This window comes from Zophobas morio, unplaced genomic scaffold (genome assembly GCF_036711695.1).
Source record: "Zophobas morio isolate AGI-343-1 ecotype UQ-CSIRO unplaced genomic scaffold, CSIRO_AGI_Zmor_V1 ptg000016l, whole genome shotgun sequence".
In the NCBI taxonomy this organism is placed as follows: domain Eukaryota; kingdom Metazoa; phylum Arthropoda; class Insecta; order Coleoptera; family Tenebrionidae; genus Zophobas; species Zophobas morio.
In genome coordinates this window covers 5,254,343-5,279,456 of record NW_026972121.1, presented here as the reverse complement: position 1 = coordinate 5,279,456, position 25,114 = coordinate 5,254,343, and the positions used below count along the sequence as shown (strand labels likewise).

At 33.8% G+C, this 25,114-nt stretch overlaps 2 protein-coding genes across 4 annotated transcripts in view; both read left to right on the top strand.

Annotated features, from left to right (window-relative positions):
* Nucleotides 1-25,114, top strand: part of LOC135129625 (zinc finger protein 1) — a 794,849-nt gene that overhangs the window by 234,212 nt on the left and 535,523 nt on the right. The window lies entirely within an intron of this gene.
* On the top strand, nt 10,281-11,625 carry LOC135129617 (luciferin sulfotransferase-like). Its single transcript, XM_064056814.1, has 5 exons — nt 10,281-10,556; nt 10,603-10,699; nt 10,755-10,938; nt 10,984-11,104; nt 11,168-11,625. Exons 1-5 carry the CDS (start codon nt 10,388-10,390, stop codon nt 11,560-11,562), a joined length of 966 nt encoding a protein of 321 aa, XP_063912884.1. The 5' UTR covers nt 10,281-10,387; the 3' UTR covers nt 11,563-11,625.

The following is a 25,114-nucleotide window of genomic DNA, read 5'->3' as shown; positions in this document are numbered from 1 at the left end:
CTCCATCCAATCCTTGAGTAATTAAGCGGTCGGTTTCCAGGCCATTAGAAATTTATGAAAATCATCCAGGACAGGTTTCAATTATAAGGTTAGTCATTTGATAAATAATGCAGACGGACGGTTCTGACAGAGCGGAGCTCATCAAATAAACTTTATGGATTGCATTAAAAACTGTAGGCGTCTTTGCTTTTCACTTTTTCAGATTTCCATCCCTTCTTATGTAATGGCAGCTTAGGCAAATATTGACTCCGGGGATCAAACATTTTACAACTTCCCTCCTGGATCCAGACTATGAAGCACAGATCGCATAATGACTTCTAGGTGAACGACGTTCAAAAAACAATGCCGACGAAAAATTAAATTTCATCTTGGGCGGTTGGGATTCAGGCAGCGCTCCGGCATCAATCATGCCAAGTGTGGAAAGTGATTTTTCACAAAGGGGAACATTCGCAAACTCTACTTAAAGCCAACGATTTGATGCGAGACGAGTCTATAAATCTTACAAATTAGTCGATTTTTGTAAATTTTGCATTTTTCGCACCTCTTCTGGGCCCCCTTCCCCAAAATTATTTCGGTCCCCTTTCTATTTTCGTCTTCAAAGCGTTCTTCGCCTATCGGCAACAAATCTGACGTCTTAATCAGCGCCGAAATACTCAAACAAAAAATCGCCGCGATTTTTTGTCATCTTTTATTATCAGATTTGACACCCGCCGGGCTCCCAAAAATTTTAATTGTGATTTATGTCCCCCCGAGTTAAATTTAGCGATTCATCTCGTCTTCCACGGTTCCAGGTCGTAATTTCTTGTTGTTTTTTCGATACGCATAATCACAACAATCCCCTTTTCCTGGACCCGACAATAAGTCATTGTGGGCAGTGGGCGGCCTCCATTGATTTATATCAGCAATTCCTGCGGTGTTTTAATGGGGCATCGCCTCACCTCCTCTCCTGTCCCAATTATGTCTCATCAGGCCACTCTTATATCACCGCTCAATGTCTTAAATTATAGGTGAGCGCTGTCATTAGGCTCACTCCGCGAATAATTTACCTTGATGAGCTAACTGCCGTTTTCAGATACAACACCCTCTTAATTATGTTATCGTGATTTTCATCTAATTACTGTCTATTCAACGGCTTTGTTGACGTCGTGGAACGATATTCCGATTTAAGGTCTGAATCGTCGAAATCTGGAGCTGATGGAAAAGTACCCGAACAAAGAAAATTGGGACTTGGAGTAAACAAAAGATCACTGACCTTAAAGATAAATTTCTTGTGACAGTTGGAATTATATTTTTACTTTTGAATTTTGATTTACGCAGAATTTGAACGATTCTTGAGGGTTCTATTGTCTTTTTTTAATGCGAAGATCGTTGAAAGTTCTTTTGAAAAATTTTTAAAAATTTCGATTTTCAAAGGGCTTGAAAGAATTTTGGAGATTCTTGATGTTAAGTTGAAAATTAAAGTATGACTAATTCTCATAAAATAAACTTCCATTTGTTAATTTTAGAAAAAATTGAAAAGATCAAGGACAACCGTTGTATTTTTTGATTTTGAAAGAATCTAAGAGTCCTTTTTGAAAAAAATTTGGCTGGTCCTAGTGTCTGTTTTTCATGAATGTTTATAGAATCTCGAGGTCTCTTGTATTTTATTTCCGAAAGAATTTGAAATAGGCCTCTGGTGTTAAATTCTGAAAGAGTTTGAAAGAATCAGAAGTTCCTGATGTTCTATTGAAAATTAATGTGAAGGATTCTCGTCAACTTCCATTCTTTTATTATAGAAAAAATTTAAAAAACACGGAACACGATCGTATTTTTTAATTTCGAAATAATTTGAAAGAATCGTGAGGGCTCTAAGTATCTTTTTTTTAGGCTGATTTTAGTGTCGGTTTTTTCAAGAATGTTGATAGAATCTCGGGGTCTCTTGTGTTTTATTTTCAAAAGAATTGAAAATAATCTCGGAGGCTTTTGGTGGTTAATTCTGAGAGTTTGAAAGAATCTTGGGAGATTCCTACCTAATGTTTTTTGTTGAAAATGAATGTGCAGGATTCTCGTAAAGTTCCATTCTTTTGTTTTAGGAACAATTAAAAAAATGACGCGAAGCCTTGGAATGTTTTTGAATTTGAAAGAATTTGAAGAATTTTGAGGGTTTCAAGTGCCTTTTTGAAAAATCTTGGCTGATTTTAAGTCTCTGTCAAAAATAGTTATAGAATCTCAGGCTCTTTTGTATTTAATTTTAGACAGAATTTGAAAGAATCTCGAAGGTCCCGAGTGTTTAATTTTACCAAGAGTTTGAAAGAATCTTGGAGATTCTTGATGTTTTGTTGAAAATTAGTGTGAAAGAGTCTCATAAAATAAACTTCCAATTTTTTATTTTAGAAAGAATTTGAAATAGGCCCCTAGTGTTAAATTCTGAAAGAGTTTGAAAGAATCTGAAGTTCCTGTTGTTCTATTGAAAACTAATATGAAGGATTCTCGTCAACTTCCATTTTTTATTATAGAAAGAATTTTAAAAATCACGGAAAACGCTCGTATTTTTTGATTTTGAAATAATTTGAAATAATCCTGAGGGCTCTAAGTATCTTTTTTTTAATCTTGGCTGATTTTAGTGTCGGTTTTTTTAAGAATGTTGATAGAATCTCGGGGTCTCTTGTGTTTTATTTTCAAAAGAATTTAAAAGAATCTCGGAGGTTTTTGGTGGTTAATTCTGTGAGTTTGGAAGAATCTTGGGAGATTCCTACCTAATGTTTTTTGTTGAAAATTAATGTGAAGGATTCTCGTAAACTTCCATTCTTTTGTTTTAAAGAATTAAAAAAATCACGTGAAGCCTTGGTATGTTTTTGAATTTGAAAGAATTTGAAGAATCTTGAGGGCCTCAAGTGTCTGTCAAAAATAGTTCTAGAATCTCAGGGTCTTTTGTATTTAATTTTAGAAAGAATTTGAAAGAATCTCGAAGGTCCCTAGTGGTTAATTTTAAAAAGAGTTTGAAAGAATCTTGGAGATTCTTGATGTTTTGTTGAAAATTAGTGTGAAAGTGTCTCATAAAATAAACTTCAATTTTTTTATTTTAGAAAGAATTTGAAAGAATCTTGGAAGCCCTAAGAGTGTTTTTTGAAAAAAATCTGGCTGATCTTAGTGTCTATTTTTCATGAATGTTTATAGAATCTCGAGGTCTCTTGTGTTTTATTTTCGAAAGAATTTGAAATAACTAATGTGAAGGATTCTCGTCGACTTCCATTTTTTTATTATAGAAAGAATTTTAAAAAACACGAAGACAGTCGTATTTTCTGATTTGGAAATAATTAGAAAGAATCCTGAGAATGTTGATAGAATCTCGGGGTCTCTTGTGTTTTATTTTCAAAAGAATTTGAAAAAATCTCGGAGGCTTTTGGTGCTTAATTCTGAAAGAGTTTGAAAGAGTGTTCGGAGATTCCTGATGTTTTTTTGTTGAAAATTAATGCGAAGATTTCTCGTAAACTTCCATCCTTTTATTCTAGAACAAATTTAAAAATCACGGAGAGCCCTGACATTTTCTTGATTTTGAAAAAATTAAAAAAAAACCTTGATGGTCACAAGTGTCTTTTCAGAAAAATTAGGCTGATCTTAATATCTGTTTTTCAAGGATGTTTATATAATTTTGGAATGTCTTGTGTTTTATTTTCTAAAGAATTTGAAAGAATCTTGGAGTTTCCTGATGTTTTGTTGAAAATTAATCTAAGGGATACTCCTAAAGTTCCATGATCGATTTTAGAAAAAAATTGAAATAAATTTGCGTGCCTCAAGTGTCTTTTTTTCTGAAAAAAATTTGGCTGATCGTAATGTATGTTTTTCAAGAATGTTTATATAATTTCAGATGTCTAGTGTTTTATTTTCGAAAGAATTTGAAAGAATCTCAGAAGCCTGTAGTGTTTAATTTTGACACAATATGAAAGAATCTTGGAAATTCCTAACGTTAAGCTAAAAATTAATGAACGATTCTCATAAACTTTCATTCTTTTATTTTAGAAAGAATTTAAAAAATTTTTGGCTGATTTTCAAGAATGTTTACAGAATTTCGAAATGTCTAGTGTTTTATTTTCGAAAGAATTTGAGAGAATCTCAGTGGCCTATGGTGTTTATTTTTGACAGAATTTGAAAGAATATTATAGTTCCCTGATGTTTTGTTGAAAACTAATATGAAAGATTATCAGAAACTCCCATTCTTTTATTTTAGAAAGAATTGGGAAGAATCTCAGAGGCCTGTGGTTTTTAATTTTAATAGAATTTGAAAGAATCTCGGAAATTCCTAATGTCAAGCTGAAAATTAATAAAAGATTCTCAAACTTTCATTCGTTTATTTGTGAAAAAAATTAAAAAGTTACAGAAAGCCTTGACATTTTTTGATTATGAAAGAATTTAAAAAAACCTTAAAGGCTCGAAGTGTCTTTTTTCAAAAAATTTTGGTTGATGTTGAAGTCTGTTTTTCAAGAATGTTTTTAGAATTTCGAGATGTCTTGCGTTTTTTTTTTTTTTCAAAAAAAATTGAAAGAATCTCAGAGGCCTTTGGTTTTTAATTTTGACACAATTTGAAAGAATCTTGGCGTTTCCTGATGTGTTGTTGAAAATTAATGTGAAGGATTCTCGTAAACTTCTACTCCTATTATTTTATTTTAGAAATAATTTAAAAAATCACCTGGAACCCTGGTATTTTTGTTATTTTAAAACAATTTGAAAGAATCTTGAGTACCCCAAGTGGCTTTTCTCAAGAAATCTCGGCTGATCTTAGTATCTGTTCTTCAAGAATGTTATCTCGGGGTGTCTTGTGTTTTATTTTTGAAAGAATTTGAAAAAAAATTCGGGGACCCTCAGTGTATAATTTTGGGGGTTGAAAGAATCTTGTACATTATTGATGTTTTGTTGAAAACTAATGTGAAATATTATCTGAAACTCCCATTCTTTTATTTTAGAAAGAATTGGGAAAAACCTCAGAGGCCTCTGGTGTTTAATTTTGATAGAATTTGAAAGAATCTTGAAAATTCCTAAAGCTGAAAATTAATGAAAGATTCTCAAACTTTCATTCGTTTATTTGAGACAAAAATTGAAAAGTTACAGAGGGCCCTGACATTTTTTTGATTTTGAAAGAATTTAGAAGAACCTTGAAGACTCGAAGTGTCTTTTTTCCAAAAATTATGGTTGATCTTAAAGTCTGTTTTTCAAGAATGTTTTTAGAATATGTGTTTTATTTTCTAAAAAATTTGAAAGAATCTCAGAGGCCTTTCGTGTTTAATTTTGTCACAATAAGAAAGAATCTTGGAGATTTCTGATGTTTTGTTGAAAAATAATGTGAAGATTTCTCGTAAACTTCAATTCTTTAATTTTAGAAAAAAATTAAAAATCACGGAGAGACCTAACATTTATTTGATTTTGAAAGAATTTAGAACAACCTTGAAGGCCCCAAGTGTCTTTTTTCATAAATCTTTTTCTGATCTTAATGTCCGTTTTTCAAGAATGTTTTTATAATTTCGGAATGGCTTGTGTTTTATTTTCGAAAGAATTTGAGAGAATCTCAGTGGCCTATGGTGTTTATTTTTGACAGAATTTGAAAGAATATTATAGTTTCCTGATGTTTTGTTGAAAACTAATATGAAAGATTTTCAGAAACTCCCATTCTTTTATTTTAGAAAGAATTTGGAAGAATCTCGGAGGCCTATGGTGATTATTTTTGACAGAATTTGAAAGGATATTGGAGTTTCCTGATGTGTTGTTGAAAACTAATATGAAAGACTATCAGAAACTACCACTGTTTTATTTTAGAAAGAATTGGAAAGAATCTCAGAGGCCTGTGGTTTTTAATTTTGATAGAATTTGAAAGAATCTTGAAAATTCCTAATGTCAAGCTGAAAATTAATGAAAGATTCTCAAACTTTCATTCGTTTATTTGAGAAAAAAATTGAAAAGTTACATAGGGCCCTGACATTTTTTTGATTTTGAAAGAATTTAAAAGAACCTTGAAGACTCGAAGTGTCTTTTTTCCAAAAATTTTGGTTGATCTTGAAGTCTGTTTTTCAAGAATATTTTTAGAATTTCGAGATGTCAAGTGTTTTATTTTCGAAAGAATTTGAGAGAATCTCAAAGGCCTTTCGTGTTTAATTTTGATACAACTTGAAAGAATCTTGGAGTTTCCTGATGCGTTGTTGAAAATCAATGTGAAGGATTCTCGTAAACTTCTACTCCTATTATTTTATTTTAGAAAGAATTTAAAAAATCACCTGGAACCCTGGTATTTTTGTTATTTTAAAACAATTTGAAAAAAAATTCGAAGACCCTCAGTGTACAATTTTGAGGGTTGAAAGAATGTTGTAGATTCTTGATGTTTTTTTGAAAACTAATGTGAAAGATTCTCAGAAACTTTCATTCTTTTATTGCAGAAAAAAATTGCAATAAATTTTCGGAGAAAGATAGAGAGGTTTGAGGAAATAGAAAAGAGGGAACGAGGGAAACAGATAAAAGGAGGAAAAACGAAAGGACGAGAGAGAGAAGAAGAAGAAAGAGAATAGGGAGGATGAGAGAGAGGACGGGACAAAGGATGAGTGGAACCATAAGGAAAAGAAAGAGAGAAAGAATGACGCAAAGAATGAGAAGGAGGACGAGAGAGGCGAATAAGGAAAGAGGAAAGAGGAGTACAAATACGATTTTATCTTTTCAGCCAATTTTTATTTTACAATAAATGTTGTGTGGAGCTGGGTTGTTTAAACCCGACATGAACTGTGGGGAGTGTTGTGGTGGATCAGGTTTGAAATATGTAAAAATGGTCTAATCATGAGCAAAATTTTTGACCGAAATAATAACCCTGGTCTCATAGAGTGAAATTTTCGTTTACATGTTCATTCTGTTGCAGTTTTCTAGTTTTACAAATCGTGCACAATTACAAATTAAAGACGGTTGAAAACTATATATAGCACTTTTTTTTTGAGTCTCTAAAGTGAAATTACTACTTTCAAATGTTGAATTTGGTAGTTGTTTTTCTAAATTTACAAAACGTGCTTCAAAATTCAAGTGAAAAAATAATTTTCTGGAAAAAATTAATTACATTCAGTTGGTTTTGTTTCCTTCCAGAAAATTGTAGAAAGTAATTGCAAATTAAGGACACTGGAAAATGATGTTGAGCATATTTTTACTTTTTGCGGGGAATGTTGTGGTGGATCAAGCTTGAAAAATATGAAAATAACCAAGTAATAAGCAATATTTTTTACCGAAATAATAACCAGAACCTCTAAAATGGAATTATTTCCTTCAAACCTTAAATTCTGTTACAATTTGTTTTACAAGCTGAATTTACCAGACCTGAACAGACTTGACCCGACCTGCCTAACCTGATCTAACCTGAGCTGGCCTGACTTGGCCTAATTTGAAATGAACTGATTTGCACCTGACCTTAAACTTAATATTTAAGATTTGATCCAACCTTAACTGGCCTGATCTAATCTGCGTTGGTTTGACATGATATGATCTGAAGTGAACTGATCTGAACTAGACTAACCGGAATAGACTTGACTTAGCCAAACTTCATCTGCCTTGACCCTAATCTGCTTTGCATATCTTTTATTAAAAGCTGCAAAAATTGAGAAGTTTCAAGTAACTTAAGGAAGTTTCAAAAAGAAATCTTACGATGGCGACACACTGATAAAAGCGGTCCAACTACCCGTCGACGCTTTCCATAGTTTTCCACCATCCCTCCATCCCCCGCTAAATATAATCGTACGTGTGACTTTTCCCGCGCCATTTGTACCCTTGACAAGTTGACATATTGGCGATAGTCGATCTAATTACAGCCGTTGTACCTCTCCGCCGCCGTAATCAGTTTAAACCTCGAAAAAGAAAGAAGAGGAACGCAGACAGCCGCAACATACAATATTAAACAGTCCCCCTCTGTTTCTTAGGGAGTCGCTAATGGTATTTCCCTCACGGACTATGCAAGGTGTGCTGCGGCCGATATAACATCATTGTCTATATTGCTGTAGCGAGATGGCTGCGGAATTTATTCGACCGACCATTGCCGTGTGAGATGGGGACGAAAATGGAGACCGTGGTAATCAAGGGCCGTAGATGCCGCAGGCCCGCTCCTCCTGTTATGTTTCCGTGAACTGCATAGCCAACGCGCTTAGCTGACTCTTTATGGAACTTGGGAGAGAATTTTTCGATACTCCGGAATGTCGTAATCGGAGATTTGATTCGATCACAAAAAACATGCTCGACGTTCGTGTGAACATCCCGTGATTTATTCCTTCTTTATCAGGAAACGTGCCTCCAATAATTACATGCTGATGGAGTGTCGTCGCTTAATAATCATCCCCTAATCCGCTTTAAAATAACTCCAGTTAGTTGCAGAGAAACGTCGATAATCCACGTAATTCCATTGTTACACCCTCTAATAATGACACCTGCAGCAAACCCGTATCGATTTTCCCCTGAACTGCCCTTTTAGCCTCGATGATAAAACGATTAACGCGGATTTATTTTTCTAACAAGAGCGGCGTCGCCTTGATTGAATCGGCCTTGGTTTTATTTTAAAACCTTGAGGTGTAAACCGCACTACTCCTGTGGGAGCTCGGTGGCTTTGTCTCCCTTGCTCCACTAGGAATCAGTTAGTAAATCATGTTAGCGAGCCATACATCTTTGTTCTGCTCCGTTATCCTCGCCTAGTTCGCTATTGGAGAACCATAAACACGCACTAGTGTTAATCGACTTCGAAAAATTCCAGAGGCTCTTTGTCTCACCTGAATATTCATCAGGATTTGAGGGAGCCACTAATGCACACGTGCGAGCGTCCAGAGAACCTAATCCCGAGCTTAAAAAACCTCAGTGCACTTTGAAACGTACGTGCGTGTAATCGGTGCATTGTCCATAATAATAACACTATCGGGCGCTAAATTAAGTGCATACGTCACTTCTAATGAAGCCTTTTCGCTTGCAGCGCGCAATTTATTCCGACACATCCTCTTTTCATCTTCGTATTTTCGGCCCGTCGACTTTCCCCCGAACACCGGTTCTGATAAATTTAGATTTATCGTGCATAAATCGCCATCTTATTGTAGATAAAAATTCCGAACATTCTGAGGTGGAGGCAGTTTATATACCATTCACAAAAGCCAATAACCTCCCAACGATCGGCGTAAACGAGCCATTTTCCTACGGGAACCTTCCCACCATTACCTGTCATTTTTCCATAAGGTCGATTTATTATTTTGACGTTTTTCAGTCGCATTCCGATATTGATGAGCCGAGCTGCATCGACTAATAAAAGTTTATTTTAACTTGGGAAGAATTCCGGGTTGATCTCCTGAATGAAGTCTCCCTCGTCGGCGGTTCCGAAAGAGCGAGTTAGGGGAGGAAGGGCTAGAGTGCGCTTGAGACTAATGTATCACCTGACGTGGAGCAGATGACGTGATAAGCGGTTAAGTTCACGAATTTTATTCCACTGTGACGATTTTCCAAACATTTTTAATTCGCGTTGCGAAAGTGGCGCAGTCGGTAGGATAAATTTTCAGCAATGTCTATATTAACACGCGTATTTATTTTTAATAGTTTCAGCTCCTTTTAAAACCCTACCCACGACACAAGGTTGTCTATAAATCCTTCACTCCGCTCCCTGGCACACTCTTTCTCTCCGAATCAAGTCCATTATGAAAATCGTCCTTTCCACCTCGCCTCCTGTCGTCGGACTCGTCTGATATTTCTTTCCGTCCGTAATTCTCCCATTACGAATTCCTTCCATGCGAAGGATTTAAAACAATAATCCTGAAATGAAACAATTTCCAGCCTAAGTGAAAAAAATAAAGGTGAGCTCGGCGAATTAGTCCTGGCGGAAAATACAAATCAAATGGAGGTAAAGGAACGTTCCTGCAGGGGACAAAGGGACTTGAAACTTAGTAGAAAACTTTTCTTTCATCAGCAGTAATGGTTTTCAATTCTTCTCGGCCGGCGGCATGACCCGGAGACCCGGAATTGAAAGTCCGGGCTCTCAGGTGGGGGCGGCGAACAATCAGGATTGCGCGCCTAACTTCCAACTTTTGACGGCGATTTTCATTTATCAGAGCGCGCGGATTAAGGACAATGTGTGACAGTTGGCTGTGAGGACGCTCGTGGCGGCTGCTGAAGCCGGAACACAATTAATCCGTGCTTAAAAAAAATAATTCGTCACATTTTGACGCAAATATTTATTCTAAGTTTAACGTTATCAGAAAGCAGATAAACGCTACTTATCGCTCCTATTTACGTCTGCATTCTCATGTGTTTTCGCTGCACTTGATAACATAAATGCTAACGATAACCTATTTGCTTATAAGTATTAAACCAATCACCTAAGTAATCACCATTTTAAAAGATTTTGTACGAACTCAGACGTTCTTTTAACATGGAACTCGACAAACTCCTGCACGAAAAATTCACAAACATTTTCAAAAAAGGCTACATAACGGTGGAAGGTACCACTCTCACTGAAAGATACGACGACGTGAAAGAAGACTTAGATAATCTAGAAGTCAACGAAAGCGACGTTTGGATTTGTACATTTCCCAAAGTTGGTAAGACTCTAACTCACTCAAAAACGAAAAACTAATAGTATGAAAGGTACAACGTGGACGCAAGAAATGGTGTGGATGATCATCAACAATCTGGATTTTGAAGGTGGAAAAGTGAACCTAGACGATCGTTGCCCGTTTATAGAGTAAGTGGCCAAAAATTTTCTTCGTAGTTGAATGAAAATAAAAAAAAACATGCAGCTTTTCCTTCGTCTTCGACGATCGAGAATGGCATGATCAAAACCCTGAAGAAAATAATTTTCCTCCATGTGTGCACGACCCGATTGGGTTGTACAAAAGTTTGAAAAGTCCAGTGGTCGTGAAAACCCATCTACCTCTGGTTTTGTTGCCCAAGCAGATACGGAATGGTTTGAAAAAACCAAAGGTATGGTATGTTCAACCATTTACCACTTTTAAACACGTGGTTTAGGTGATTTATGTGTCACGCGACCCAAGAGACGCCTGTATTTCTTTTTACCACCACTGTCGACTCCTGGAAGGGTTTTCTGGAAATTTTGACGAATTCTGCGAACTATTTTTAGCCGGAAAAAGTAACAATTTCGTTTCTATTAATTAATAATATAATCAATTGTTTTCATCTTGTCGAAATTTAGTTATGTATGGTCCGTTCTGGAAGCACGTTCTCCCATACTGGAACCTGAGACACTCCCCCAATTTGCTTTTTATCAAGTACGAAGATATGAAGACCAACTTAAGCGGAGTTGTTCGCACAGTCGCTGGATTTTTGGAGCGCCCTTTAACCGAAGAAAAGGTTCAAATTTTGGCCAAACATCTTAGTTTTGAGTCGATGAGCAAAAATAATGCTGTTAATAAGGAATTTCTGAGTGACTTCACCAAAAAATTTAAGTTGGCACAAAACTGTCCTGAGGGAAAATTTTTGAGGTCGGGGAAAACGGGAGAACATAAGACTGCGATGTCGCCAGAAATGTTAAAGAAATTCGAGGAGTGGATCAAAATCAACATTCAAGATACCGATTATGTTGTATAGTTGTTGGAGCTTTTTTATTGGATGCAAATTTGTTATAAAATAAATAATTGCTGAGTGGAAGAAGTCATATTTGTACTCCTCTGTCTTTTTTTTCCTTTCTTTCCTCTCTGTCCTCTTTCTCACTCTTCTTCCGTTCTTCTTCTTTTTTCATTCCTTCGTCTTTCTCTCGCTTTATCTTTCTATATTTCTTCGTTTCTTTCTTCTCTCTTTCGTCACCCTCTCCCTCTTCCCTCTCTCTCCTCCTTCCCTTCTCCCCTTCTCTGTTCTATCCCCTCTTCTTTCTTTCCCTCTTCCTGTCTCTCTGTTTTTTCCCTTTCTGTCTATCTTTCTCCATTTTCTGTCTATTTTACTACGTTAATTCCAAAGTTACGCGTTTTATAAAAATCTGAAAACTTTGAAGATTTCGGAGATTTCAAAGATTCCAACGGTTCCAGACATTCCAAAAATTCCGGATATTTCGTGACATTATAAATTCTGACGATTTAGATTTTAAAGATTCCGAAAATTCTGAATATTCATGGTATTTGGAAGATTAAAGATTACAAAAAATCTTAAGACTTTGAAGATTCCGAAGATGCTGAAAATTATAAAGATTCCAGGGGTTCCACAGATTCCAGAAATTTTAAAATGTCCCTAAGATTCCAGATATTTTGGGATTCTACATATACTAAAGATGCTAAAGATCTCAAAGATCCTAAAGATCTTAAAAATTCTTAAAATCCTGAAGATTTTAAAGATTTCAAAAAATTAAGGATTTTGAGGTTCTGGAGATTCTGAAGAGTGTGTATAAAGATTCCAAAGGTTCCAGAGATTCTAGAAATTTTAAAGAGTCGAATGTTCTAAAGATTCCGAAAATTCTATGAATTTTAAAGATTCTGAAACTTCTGAAGATTTCAAAGTTTGTAACAATTTTGATGATTCTGAAGAATCTAAAGATTATAAAAAACCCAAAGTTCCCGAAATTCCAAAAATTTCAAAAATTCAATATATTCCGAGACTCTAGAGATTCCAGATACACCTAAAGTCCCAGATATTTCGAGACCCTTGAGATTCCAGAAATTCTAAAAATTCCAAATATTTTGAAGATTCTGGAGATTCTAAAGATTCTGAAAGTGCTGCAGATTCCAAAGATGCTAACAATTCTGGCGATTCTAAAGATTTAGAAGATTCTAAAGATTCTGAGTATTCCTATTGCTGAAGATTCTGAGGATTATAAAAATTTTAAAAATTCTATAGTTTTCAGAAATGTAAAAAGTCCTAGATTCTAGAAATTCCAAAAATTTCAAAAATTCCGGATATTCCGGGATTCTCACTCTTCTTTCTGTGCTCCCTCTTCTTTCCCTCCAAAGTTCCTCCCCCCTTTTTCTTATCTTATGTTTATAACTCTATGTAAAGGTAATTGTATGTTAATAATTCTATGTAAAGGTATATCCGTTAATAAACATTATTATTATTATTATTATTATTATTATCGCTTCCTTACTTTTCCGCCTTCTTATCTCTTTCGTTCTCCCCCTTTTTTCATTCCTTCGTCTTTCTCTCGCTTTATTTTTCTATATTTCTCTTTTCTATACTCTGTCTTGTTGTTCCTTTGTCATCTCGCTTTCCTTCGCTCTTTTTCTATCTGCTCCCCTCTTCTACTCTCTCTGATTTTCTCTCTACCTTTCTCCAATTCCTTTCTTTTTATTAAACGTGGCGTGAAAATTTATTCCGCCTTCGTTTCCTTCTTCTCTCTTTCGGCACCCTCTCCCTCTTCCCTGTCTCTCCTCCTCTCCTTCTCTGTTCTATCCCCTCTTCTTTCTTTTCCTCTTCCTGTCTCTCTGTTTTTCCATTTCTGTCTATCTTTCTCCATTTTCTTTCTATTTTACTAAGTTAATTTCAAAGTTACGCGTTTTCTAAAAATTTGAAAACTTTGAAGATTTTGGAGATTTCAAAGATTCCAAAGACCTTGGAGATTTTGAAAATTCTGACGATTTTGATTTTAAAGATTCCGAAAATTCTGAATATTATGGTATTTGGAAGATTAAAGATTACAAAAAATCTTAAGACTTTGAGGATTCCGAAGATGCTGAAAATCATAAAGATTCTAGGGGTTCCACAGATTCCAGAAATTTTAAAATGTCCCTAAGATTCCAGATATTCTGGGATTCTACAGATACTAAAGATGCTAAAGATCTCAAAGATCCCAAAGATCTTAAAGATCTTAAAAATCCTAGAAACCCTGAAGATTCTAAAGATTCGAAAAAATCTAAGGACTTTGAGGTTCTGGAGATTCTGAAGACATGTATAAAGATTCCAAAGGTTCCAGAGATTCTAGAAAATTTAAAGAGTCGAATGTTCTAAAGATTCCGAAGAGTCTGGAGGCTTTGAAGATTTTGAAGAATCCGAAAATTCTGAGAATTCTAAAGATTCTGAAGCGTTTGAAGATTTTAAATTTTCTAACAATTTTGATGATTCTGAAGAATCTAAAAATTATAAAATATTCCCGAATTTCCAAAAATTTCAAAAATTCAGTATATTCCGAGACTAGAGATTCCAGATATACCTAAAGTGCCAAATTCGAAAGATTTTGAAGATTTTGGAGATTCTAAAGATTCTGAAAATGCTGAAGATTCCAAAGATTCTAACAATTCTGGCGATTCTAAAGATTTCGAAGATTCTGAAGATTCTGAGTGCTTCGATTGCTGAAGATTCTGAGGATTATAAAACTTTTAAAGGTTCTAGGGTTTTCAGAAATTTAAAAAATCCTAGATTCTGGAAATCCCAAAAATTTCAAATATTCCGGATATTCTGGAATTCTACAGATTGTACAGATTCCGGAGATTCTAATAACTATTTCAAAGACTAAAAATTCTGAACCCTTTGAAGATTCCGAATATTGTAAAGACTATTAATTTTTTGTGAATTTTGGGATTTAGATTTCGATGTACTGATTCGTAAAATATAGTGGTAAGTATAGTTTTGGAAATTTCATTCTATCCTATAAAATTTTATTGACAATAACGAGACGGACAGTGGTACAATGGTAAGTAATAAAATTATGATCATTTTCGTTCGTGAGTAACGATGGTCCCTGTCCGGACGTGGATTATTCTGATTTCTAACATCTGGGGATTATCGGCACGCGACAAGTTGTAAATATCTCTTGCTATTGTACTAGTGTCCGTCTCGTTATTGCCAATAAAATTGTATAGGGTAGAATGAAATTTCCAAAACTATAAGTGGTAAAAGTTATCGAAAAAAAGAAGCCAAAACTAACTTCTGAAGGCCGAAATCTACAACAAAACCTCTTTAGTTAATCGAAAATGGTCGGAAGTTGGCCGAAATTTTCTTTTTTTTTTAATTTTGTTTTTGAAAAAGTTGTCAAAAAATTTCCAAAAAATTCGGGAATGTAGATTTCAATGTACTGATTCCAAAAATAAAGCCCGGGGCAAGATTTAGAAATATGTATTCGGTTTTAAAATACTCCTACATTTTCTAAAATCCAAAAATTGCATATTTAAATTAGCGACGTTGGAAAAGTGGAAGGAATTATGGAAGAAATGAGGCCGAAACTAATTTCTAGAGGTTGAAATCCATTATTTTGTCTTTGGTTAAGTTTCAAAAGTGGTCGAAATTTTGAAACATTTTTATTTTGAAAAAGTTTCCAAAAATTTCTAAATAATTTTAGAATATAAATTTCGACGTACTGATTAGTAAAATATAGCTTTTCTGCGGTCCCGAAGCAAGACTTCGGAAGTATTCTATTTGAAAATCATTTTTTTTTAATTACAAGATTTCAAGGGGTAATTTTGGAAAAGTGATAAATATTATCGAAAAAAGAAGCCGAAACTAACTTCTAAAAGCCGAAATCTGTAACAAAACTTATTTAGTTAATCGAAAATCGTCGAAAATTGGGCTAAATTTTCATATTTTTGAAAAATTTTGCTTACAAAAAATCGTCGAAAATTGGGCTAAATTTTCATATTTTTGAAAAATTTTGCTTACAAAAAAGTGGTCAAAAAAAACAGGAATGTAGATTTCAACGTACTAATTTTTTTATTCGGTTTTAAAAATATTTTTTTTAATCCAAAAATTGCATATTTAAATAAGCGACGTTGAAAAAATGGAAGGACTTATCGAAAAATTAGGCCCAAACTGTCTTCTGAAGGCCGAAATCTATAAAAAATTGCCTTGGCTTAACATTCGAAAATGGTCGAAAATTAGCCGAAATTTTGAAAAATTTTGGTTGTGAAAAAGTTGCCAAAAATTCACAAACAATTTTGGAAAATAAATTTCGACGTACTGATTAGTAAAATATAACGTTTTTAACTCTCGAAGCAAGAATTTGGAAACAGGTTATTTGAAAAGCAAATTTTTTTAATAAAAAAAAATTGCAATATTTCAATGGGCGATTTTGGAAAAGTCTATAAGAAACTAACTTGTAGTCGAAATTTATAACAAAATGTCAGTGGTTAAGTTTCCAAAATGGTTGGAAATCGGCCGAAATTGAAAAATATTGAAAATTTTGATTTTGAGAAAGTCGTCAAAGAATTTCCAAAAAAATCTAGGATATAAATTTCGACGTGCTGATTCGAAAAATACGGCGTTTTTGTGGTCCCGGAGTAAGACTCGGTTTGAAAATCTTTTTTTTTTTATTTCCATCAATTGCAATATCTAAATGGGCGATTTTGGAAAATTGGTAAAAATGGCCGAAAAGAAGATAAAGCCGAAATCTTTGAGAAAATGTCTTTGGTTAATCGAAACTACTCGAAAATTGGGCCACATTTTCATGGAAGGGGGAACATTGAAAAATTTTACCTTCGAAAAAGTTGCCAGAAAAAATCCAAAAAATTCAGGGACGTAGAATTCGACGTGTTTCGCTTTCAAAACCATTTTTATTTAATCCAAAAAATTGTATATTTCAGTTAGCGACATTGGAAAAGTGATAGAAGTTATCGAAAAAATGAGACCGAAACTAACTTGTAGAGGTCGAAATTTATAACAAAATGTCAGTGGTTAAGTCTCCAAAATGGTTGAAAATTGGTCGAAATTGAAAAATATTGAAAATTTTAATTTTGAGAAAGTCGTCAAAAAATTTCCAAAATAATCTAGGATATAAATTTCGACGTGGTGATTCGAAAAATACGGCGTTTTTGTGGTCCTGGAGTAAAACTTCGTTTGAAAATCTTTTTTTTTTATTTCCATCAATTGCAATATCTAAATGGGCGATTTTGGAAAAGAGGTAAAAATGACCGAAAAGATAAAGCCGAAATCGTTACGGAAATGTCTTTAGTTAATCGAAACCACTCGAAACTCGGGCCACATTTTCATGGAAGGAGGAACATTGAAAAATTTTACCTTCGAAAAAGTTGCCAGAAAAAATCCAAAAAATTCAAGGACGCAGATTTCGACGTGTTTCGCTTTCAAAATAATTTTTATTTAATCCAAAAAATTGTATATTTCAGCTAGCGATATTGGAAAAGTGGTAGAAGTTATCGAAAAAATGAGACCGAAACTAACTTGTAGAGGTCGAAATTTATAACAAAATATCAGTGGTTAAGTTTCCAAAACGGTTGAAAATTGGCCGAAATTGAAAATATTGAAAATTTTGACTTTGAGAAAGTCGTCAAAAAATTTACAAAAAAATCTAGGATATAAATTTCGACGTGCTGAATCGGAAAATACGGCGTTTTTTTGGTCCCGGAGTAAGACTCGGTTTGAAAATTTTTTTTTTTATTTATATCAATTGCAATAACTAAATGGGCGATTTTGGAAAAGAGGTACAAATGACCGAAAAGATAAAGCCGAAATCTTTAAGAAAATGTCTTTAGTTAATCGAAACTACTCGAAAATTGGGCCACATTTTCATGGAAGGGGGAACACTGAAAAATTTTACCTTCGAAAAAGTTGCCAGAAAAAATCCAAAAAATTCAGGGACGTAGATTTCGACGTGTTTCGCTTTCAAAATCATTTTTATAGAATCCAAAAAATTGTATATTTCAGTTAGCGATATTGGAAAAGTGGTAGAAGTTATCGAAAAAATGAGACCGAAACTAACTTGTAGAGGCGAAATTTATAACAAAATGTCATTGGTTAAGTTTCTCAAAAGGTTGAAAATTGGTCGAAATTGAAGAATATTGAAAATTTTGATTTTGAGAAAGTCGTCAAAAAATTTCCAAAATAATCTAGGATATAAATTTCGACGTGCTGATTCGAAAAATACGGCGTTTTTGAGGTCCCGGAGTAAAACTTGGTTTGAAAATCTTTTTTTTTATTTCCATCAATTGCAATATCTAAATGGGCGATTTTGGAAAAGAGGTAAAAATGACCGAAAAGTTAAAGCCGAAATCTTTAAAAAAATGTCTTTAGTTAATCAAATCTACTCGAAAATTGCGCCACATTTTCATGGAAGGGGGAACACTGAAAAATTTTACCTTCGAAAAAGTTGCCAGAAAAAATCGGAAAAATTCAGGGACGTAGATTTCGACGTGTTTCGCTTTCAAAATCATTTTTATTTAATCCAAAAAATTGTATATTTCAGTTAGCGATATTGGAAAAGTGGTAGAAGTTATCGAAAAAATGAGACCGAAACTAACTTGTAGAGGTCGAAATTTATAACAAAATGAAAATTTTGATTTTGAGAAAGTCGTCAAAAAATTTCTAAAAAAATCTAGGATATAAATTTCGATGTGCTGATTCGAAAGATGCAGATTCGGGGTTCGCTTTCACGTAAACTATGGAGCGAGATTACATCCAACATTAATGTTAGAAGATTTAAATCATTACTCAAATTAGCAATAAATACCACAATTTCGGATTACTCTGTCACAAACCAGCAATAAACCGCGATACAAATTCCTATATATGGAATCCCATAAACTGTTCCAGTTTTAAAATCGAAAGCGCCAACTTCCCCTTGAAATTTTTTGAACGGCCCCCAACTCGCCTCACTTGCAACAAAAAACCATAAATTTGCTTTTCATCTTTTTATCGTCGATGGCGCCGCTGCGTTGTGGGTGTGACGTTGCGGAGTCGGAAAGTTGTTAGGTAGCGAAGGCAACAGCTGCAAAGATCCTTTACACCTGTTCCTGAAGTCGCCATACTTTCGAGAGACGACCCCTTGTTTCAGTTAAACGTCGATGATCAAAGTTAACGACCGAAATTTACAACTTCTGATGCTCTTTTATTATTTTGATTAATATGTCCGCGATAAATTCGCGTCGAAGTGTGCTTGGCAAGTCAGTGAGCAGTGTGGGAATAAAAGTTCGGGTTTCTCGGTGACGTCACGGGTGTATGTTGGGTTGCTCAAGTTTGAAATTTTCTTGAGGCGTCATAATTCGATAAATGGCGTCAGTCAATGACCTGCACATTCGGCTAGTTTTATATTTATGGTCTATTTACGATAAGTCTTAAAATTGAGGTTAAGTGTTTTTTAAATTCGAACCGGCCGACTCGCGGCTTGATTATTTTACCACACGTGGATGATTAAGTGGTTTGTTTTATACACAGTTATACACTGTGTGTATATTCATTATTTCAATGTTTTATTATTGACTTGTTTACTTCTATTAATTCAAACATGTGTGTACTTTATTACCGCCGACCATTTTATTGCCGGTTCGCGGACTCAAACAACTGGTTCTCGCTACTGTTCTACTTGTTTGCTATTACTATTTTAAATCAAAGAAATGCTTAAATAAACAGTAATTTAAGTCGATACTAATCGCTGCGGAATTTCACGGTAATTATTCGCTTGCGATTTAACGTTTTCGCAAAACTTGCTCCAAAATCACCTTCTTTCAAAGCCGAAAAAAAGACCGTTGAACCCACTATGATTTTTTTAAATCCTTTAAACAAAAAGGAGAGTTGTACGCCGATGAATCTTTTAAATTCTTTCAAAAAATACTATCTGCCCCCGAGATTTTTTTGAAAGCCTTAAAAATCACTCGCAACTATGAGATTCTTTTAAATTCTTCCAAAAAAGACATTTTGACCTTCGAGATTTTTTTCAAAATCTTCACAAAACAAGGCTAAAAAATACTTGAGACCCTTAGTAGAGGTTAAGTATTTCTTTGAAATGCTTGAAAAAATGACAGTTAAGATTCAAATTTTTCAAGAAAATAAAATCAATTGAGTCCCCCAAAATTGTTTTAAATTCTTACAAAAATCAGACTGTGTTCCCTAGATTAATTTAAAACCTTAAAAAAGACACTATGAACTGCTAGATTCTTTCAAATTCTTTAAGGAAAAATGCAGCTGGTTCTTTTAAATTCTTTCAAAAAGGACACTTTGGCCCTCGAGATTTTTTCAATTTTTTTCAAAGGACTTTTAAAACCTAAAAATAATACTCTGGGCCTACAAATTCTTAAGAAAGACATTTGAGGCCATCAAGATTCTTTCAGAAACTTCACGAAAAGAAACCAATCGATTCCTGCAAGATTCTTTTAAATTCTTCCAAAAACCGGACTCTGGGTCCCGAAATTCTTTTGAAATCTTAAAAAGACGCTTTGAACTGCGAGATTTTTTCAAATTCTTTAGTGAAAACACAGTTGGGACTCCCAAGGTTCTTTTAAGTCTTTTCAAAAAAGACACTTTGGCCCTCGAGATTTTTTTCTTAGAATAAAACACAAAGGGCCACAAAGATTCTTTTAAAGCCTAAAAAATACTTAGGACTCCTATTTTCATTCAAATTCTTTACGAAAAAAAAAAACAGTTGAGTTTCCCAAAGTTCTTTTAAATTCTTACAAAAATGAGACTGGGTTCCTGAGGTTCTTTTAAAACCTTAAAAAAGACACTATGAACTGCTAGATTCATTCAAATTCTTTAAGAAAACAATATAGCTGCTTTTTTAAAATTCTTTCAAAAAGGACACTTTGGCCCTCGAGATTTTTTCAATTTTTTTTAAAGGACAAAACACCAGGGGCCGCCAAGATTCTTTTAAAAGCTAAAAATAACACTCTTTTGGGGGATCAAGATTATTTCAGAAACCGTACAAAAACAGTTGAGTCCTACAAGATTCTTTTAAATTTCTGCAAAAACCACACTCTGGTTGTCCGACGTTCCTTTAAAACCCTAAAAACGACACTTGGAACAACGAGATTCTTTCAAATTCTTTAAAGAGAAAAAAACAGTTGGGACCACCAAGGTTCTTTAAAATTCTTGCAAAAAAAAACACTTCGGTCCTTGCAATTTTTTTCATAGAACAGGACACCAGGGACCGCCAAGATTCTTTTAAAGCCTAACTAAAAAAATGGGACCTCCAGATTCTTTCAAATTCTTAAAAAATGAGATTTGGGGCTATCAAGATTGTTTCAGAACCCTTACGAAAAAAAAAATTGTTGATTCCTCGAAGATTGTTTTAAAATCTTACAAATACCAGACTCTGGGGTCCCGAGATTTTTTTAAAATCTAAAAAAAGATGCTCGGAACTATGAGATTCTTTCAAATTCTTTCAAAAAAAGACATTTTGGCCTTCGAGATTTTACACACAACAAAACACCATAGGCAGCCAAAATTCTTTTAAAACCTAAAAAAACAGTTGGGACTTTCAGATTCTTTCAAATTCTTGAAAAGAGACATTTGGAGCCACCAACAATCTTTCAGAACTTTTACGAAAAAAAAAGCCAGTAGAGTCCTCCAAGATTCTTCTAAATTCTTACAAAAAAGACACTCAAAACTATGAGATTTATTTTAAATTCTTTAAAGAGAGAAGACAATTTGGACCCCAAGGTTCTTTTAAATTCTTTCAAAAGACACTTTGGTCCTCGAGTTTTTTAAAAAAATTTTTCAAAGTCCAAAACACCAGGGGCTACCAGGATTCTTTCCAAAGCTAAAAAATACTTAGGACCCCTAGTTTCTTTCAAATTCTTAAAAAAAGACGGTTGGGGTTCCCAGGATTTCACTTCAAATAAGACACCTCGGAATTCTACCTATTTTTTAAAAGAATACAGTTTAGATTCACTCAAATTTTTTACGAAAAAAAAACCCAAGTGAGTCCCCCAAGATTCTTTTAAGTTCTTCCAAAAACCAGATTCTGGGTTTCGGGGATTCTTTTAAAACCTTAAAAAAGACCCTCGGAACTGCGTGATTCTTTAAAATTCTTTAAGTAAACCAGACAGTTGGGATCGCCAAGATGCTTTTAAATTCTTACAAAAACCAGATTCTGGGTTTCGGGGATTCTTTTAAAACCTTAATAAAGACACTCGGAGCTGCGAGATTCTTTCAAATTTTTGAAGTAAACAAACAGTTGGTTCTTTCAAATTCTTAAAAAAAAAAACACTTTGGCCCTCGAAATGTTTTTGAATTTTTTTCAAAGAACAAAGCACCAGGGGCCTGCAAGATTTTTTTGGGGGCTAAAAAATACTTGGAACACCAGTTTCTTTTAAATTCTTAAAAAAAAGACAGTTGGGGTTCCCAGGATTTTAAAACTTCTCTTTTTAAAAAAAGAGTTGGGGCCATCAAGATCATCGCAAATTCTTTATACAAAAAAAAAAACAGGTGAGTCCCCCAAGATTCTTTTAAATTCTTACAAAAACCAGGCTCTGGGTTTCTGGGATTCTTTTAAAACCTTAAAAAAGACACTCGGAGCTGCGAGATTCTTTCAAATTTTTGAAGTAAACAAACAGTTGGTTCTTTCAAATTCTTTAAAAAAAAAAACACTTTGGCCCTCGAAATTTTTTTGAATTTTTACTTCCCGAGCGTAAGCCGGCCGACTCTCTACTTTTACGTTTTCTCGATCTTTCATGACCCCTAGAAGACGAAGAAATAGGTCTCCCATTTCCGTCTGTCTGTCCGTCTGTCCGTCCGTCTGTCCGTCTGTTGTCCCGGATTTTTATTAGACAGATAATCTCCGAAAGTACTCGACCGATTGTTGTGAAATTTTGTACTTATATTAAGAATATCATGTAGATGGTAAAACGCTAACCAACATTTGTCTAGTCATCCCCACCACTAATGCGATGACGTCACTTCAAAATTGTACATAGTAAATGGGTTTTCAATTGTATAAAATAACATAGTCCTACACATGTAGTTTACAACTCTGAATCGACTTTTCACCCGAAACGTCCAGATTTTTGGAAAAAAAATCAAAATTATAAAACAACATTTTGAAATTTAATTTTTAATCTGCTAACCAGAATGCTTTGAAATGTTGCAGATGTTTTAAGGCTATAAAGAGCATCATAAATCTTTAGTCAAAAAATATTTGCTTATCCCCTCCAAAAACTTGATGACGTCAGCTCAAAAGTTTGTGGAATAAATCATATCTAAAATGTACAAAATATGATGAGTCTGTACTTGTGATCTATCACTCCATTCATATTTTTTGGATTTGCATATACAGGGTGACTCAAAAAAATTAATGAATGCGCAAATATATTTTATTGATTTAATCAGGAACTACAAAACCGAATGCTCTGAAATCTTGCAGATGTTTTAAGGTCATAAAGAGCATAATAAATGTTTAGTCAAAATATATTTGCTTATCCCCTCCAAAAACTTGATGACGTCAGCTCGAAAATTTGCCGAATAAATCATATCTAAAATGTACAAAATATGATGAGCCTGTACTTGTCATTTATCACTCCATTCATATTTTTTGGATTTGCATATACAGAGTGACTCAAAAAAATTAATGAATGCGTAAATATATTTTATTGATTTAATCAGGAATTAGAAAACCGAATGCTTTGAAATCTTGGGAATATTTTAAAGTTATTATAAGCATGGTAAACTTTTGTTCAAAATGTATTTGTTCATCCCTCCTAAAAAAATTGATGACGTCACCCTTAAATTTTGCTGAATAAATCCTATCTAAAATGCAAAAAATATGATGAGTTTGTACTTGTGATTTATCATTCCATTCATATTTTTTAGATTTTCTTAAGAGGTGGTTCAAAAAAATTAATGAAGTCAATTTATTTTTTTGATTAAATTAAAGGCAACACTTATTATTAGTATTACACCCCAACCAACCCAATTTGGTAGACACAAAATTTGTTAAAGGAAAAACTCGGTTGAAACATAAGGGTAGCACGCTTATTTACATCGACTTTAACATTACAGACCTGCATTTGTTTTATGCGTTTACTTGGTTCCGCGAATGTGAAATAGACATGTTTATAATCAACCAATTGTGAATTTCACCGTCAAGAATTAAAATAAAACCCAATGTTTTATATAATAAGCGGAAGTCGAAGCAATAAAACCGATGGTCGTTTTGTTTACAGTTTCTCTGTTTAACTCTCACGTATGGTGTTACGCCTGTCATCTTAAATTAAGAATGTTTATACATACACGATTTTCAGTTGCCTCTGATACGTATACGTGAGTAAATTGTTTCGTTATTTTATTGATTATTACAAATCAATATTCAAAACGACCCTATTCATTTTCCCGAAAATTTGAGAATATAATAGTTTTATTCTTAGTATTACACTACATCTATCCCAACTGATATACGTGTCCTTGCAAAAATGTTGATGACGTCATCGCAATTTTTTTTAAATTCCCACTACAAAAATGTAATGAGAAAAAAAAACACAATAGGCATGCAGTCGTCAAGTTTCCGACAGCGAGGGAAGTACTGTCTAAACTCTTTAGACCAATTTTTTTCAAAGAACAAAGCACCAGGGGCCTGCAATATTTTTTTGGAGGCTAAAAAATACTTGGAACCCCAGTTTCTTTTACATTCTTAAAAAAAAAGACAGTTGGGGTTCCCAGGATTTTAAAACTTCTGTTTTTAAAAAAAGAGTTGGGGCTATCAAGATCATCGCAAATTCTTTATACAAAAAAAACAGGTGAGTCCCCCAAGATTCTTTTAAATTCTTACAAAAACCAGACTCTGGGTTTCTGGGATTCTTTTAAAACCTTAAAAAAGACACGAGCTGCGAGATTCTTTCAAATTTTTGAAGTAAACAAACAGTTGGTTCTTTCAGATTCTTTCAAAAAAGATATTTGGGCCTTCGAGATTTTTTTCATAGAACACGACACACAAGAATCTTTTAAAACCTAAAAAAGACAGCTGAGTCCCCTAAGATTCTTTTAAAATCTCAAAAAAACACTCGGATCTGCGAGATTTATTCAAATTCTTTAATGAGAAAAGACAGTTGGGAACCCTAAGGTTTTTTTAAATTCATTCAAAAAAAGACACTTTGGCTTTCCAGATTTTTTTCAAATTATTTTAAAGAACAAAACACTAGGGGCCGCCAAGGTTCTTTTAAATTCTTAAAAAAAAATACTATACTTACTTGGGATCCCTTGGTTGTTTAAAATTCTCGAAAAAAGACACTTGATGGTATCAAGATTCTTTTAAATTCTTACAAAAAGCAAACTCTTAAGTTCTCGAGATTCTTTTAAAATTTTAAGAGACACTCGGAACTGCGAGATTCTTTCAAATACTTTAAGGAGAAATTCTTCATAAAATATACTGTGACCCTCGAGAAATTTTTCAAATTAAAAAAAAATTTAAATTGTTTCAAAGAACAAAATGACCCCTGCTGTTTTAGATTGTTTTAAAGCCAAAAAAATACTTGGGACCGTTGGCGTTTTTCAAATTCTTAAAAAAAAG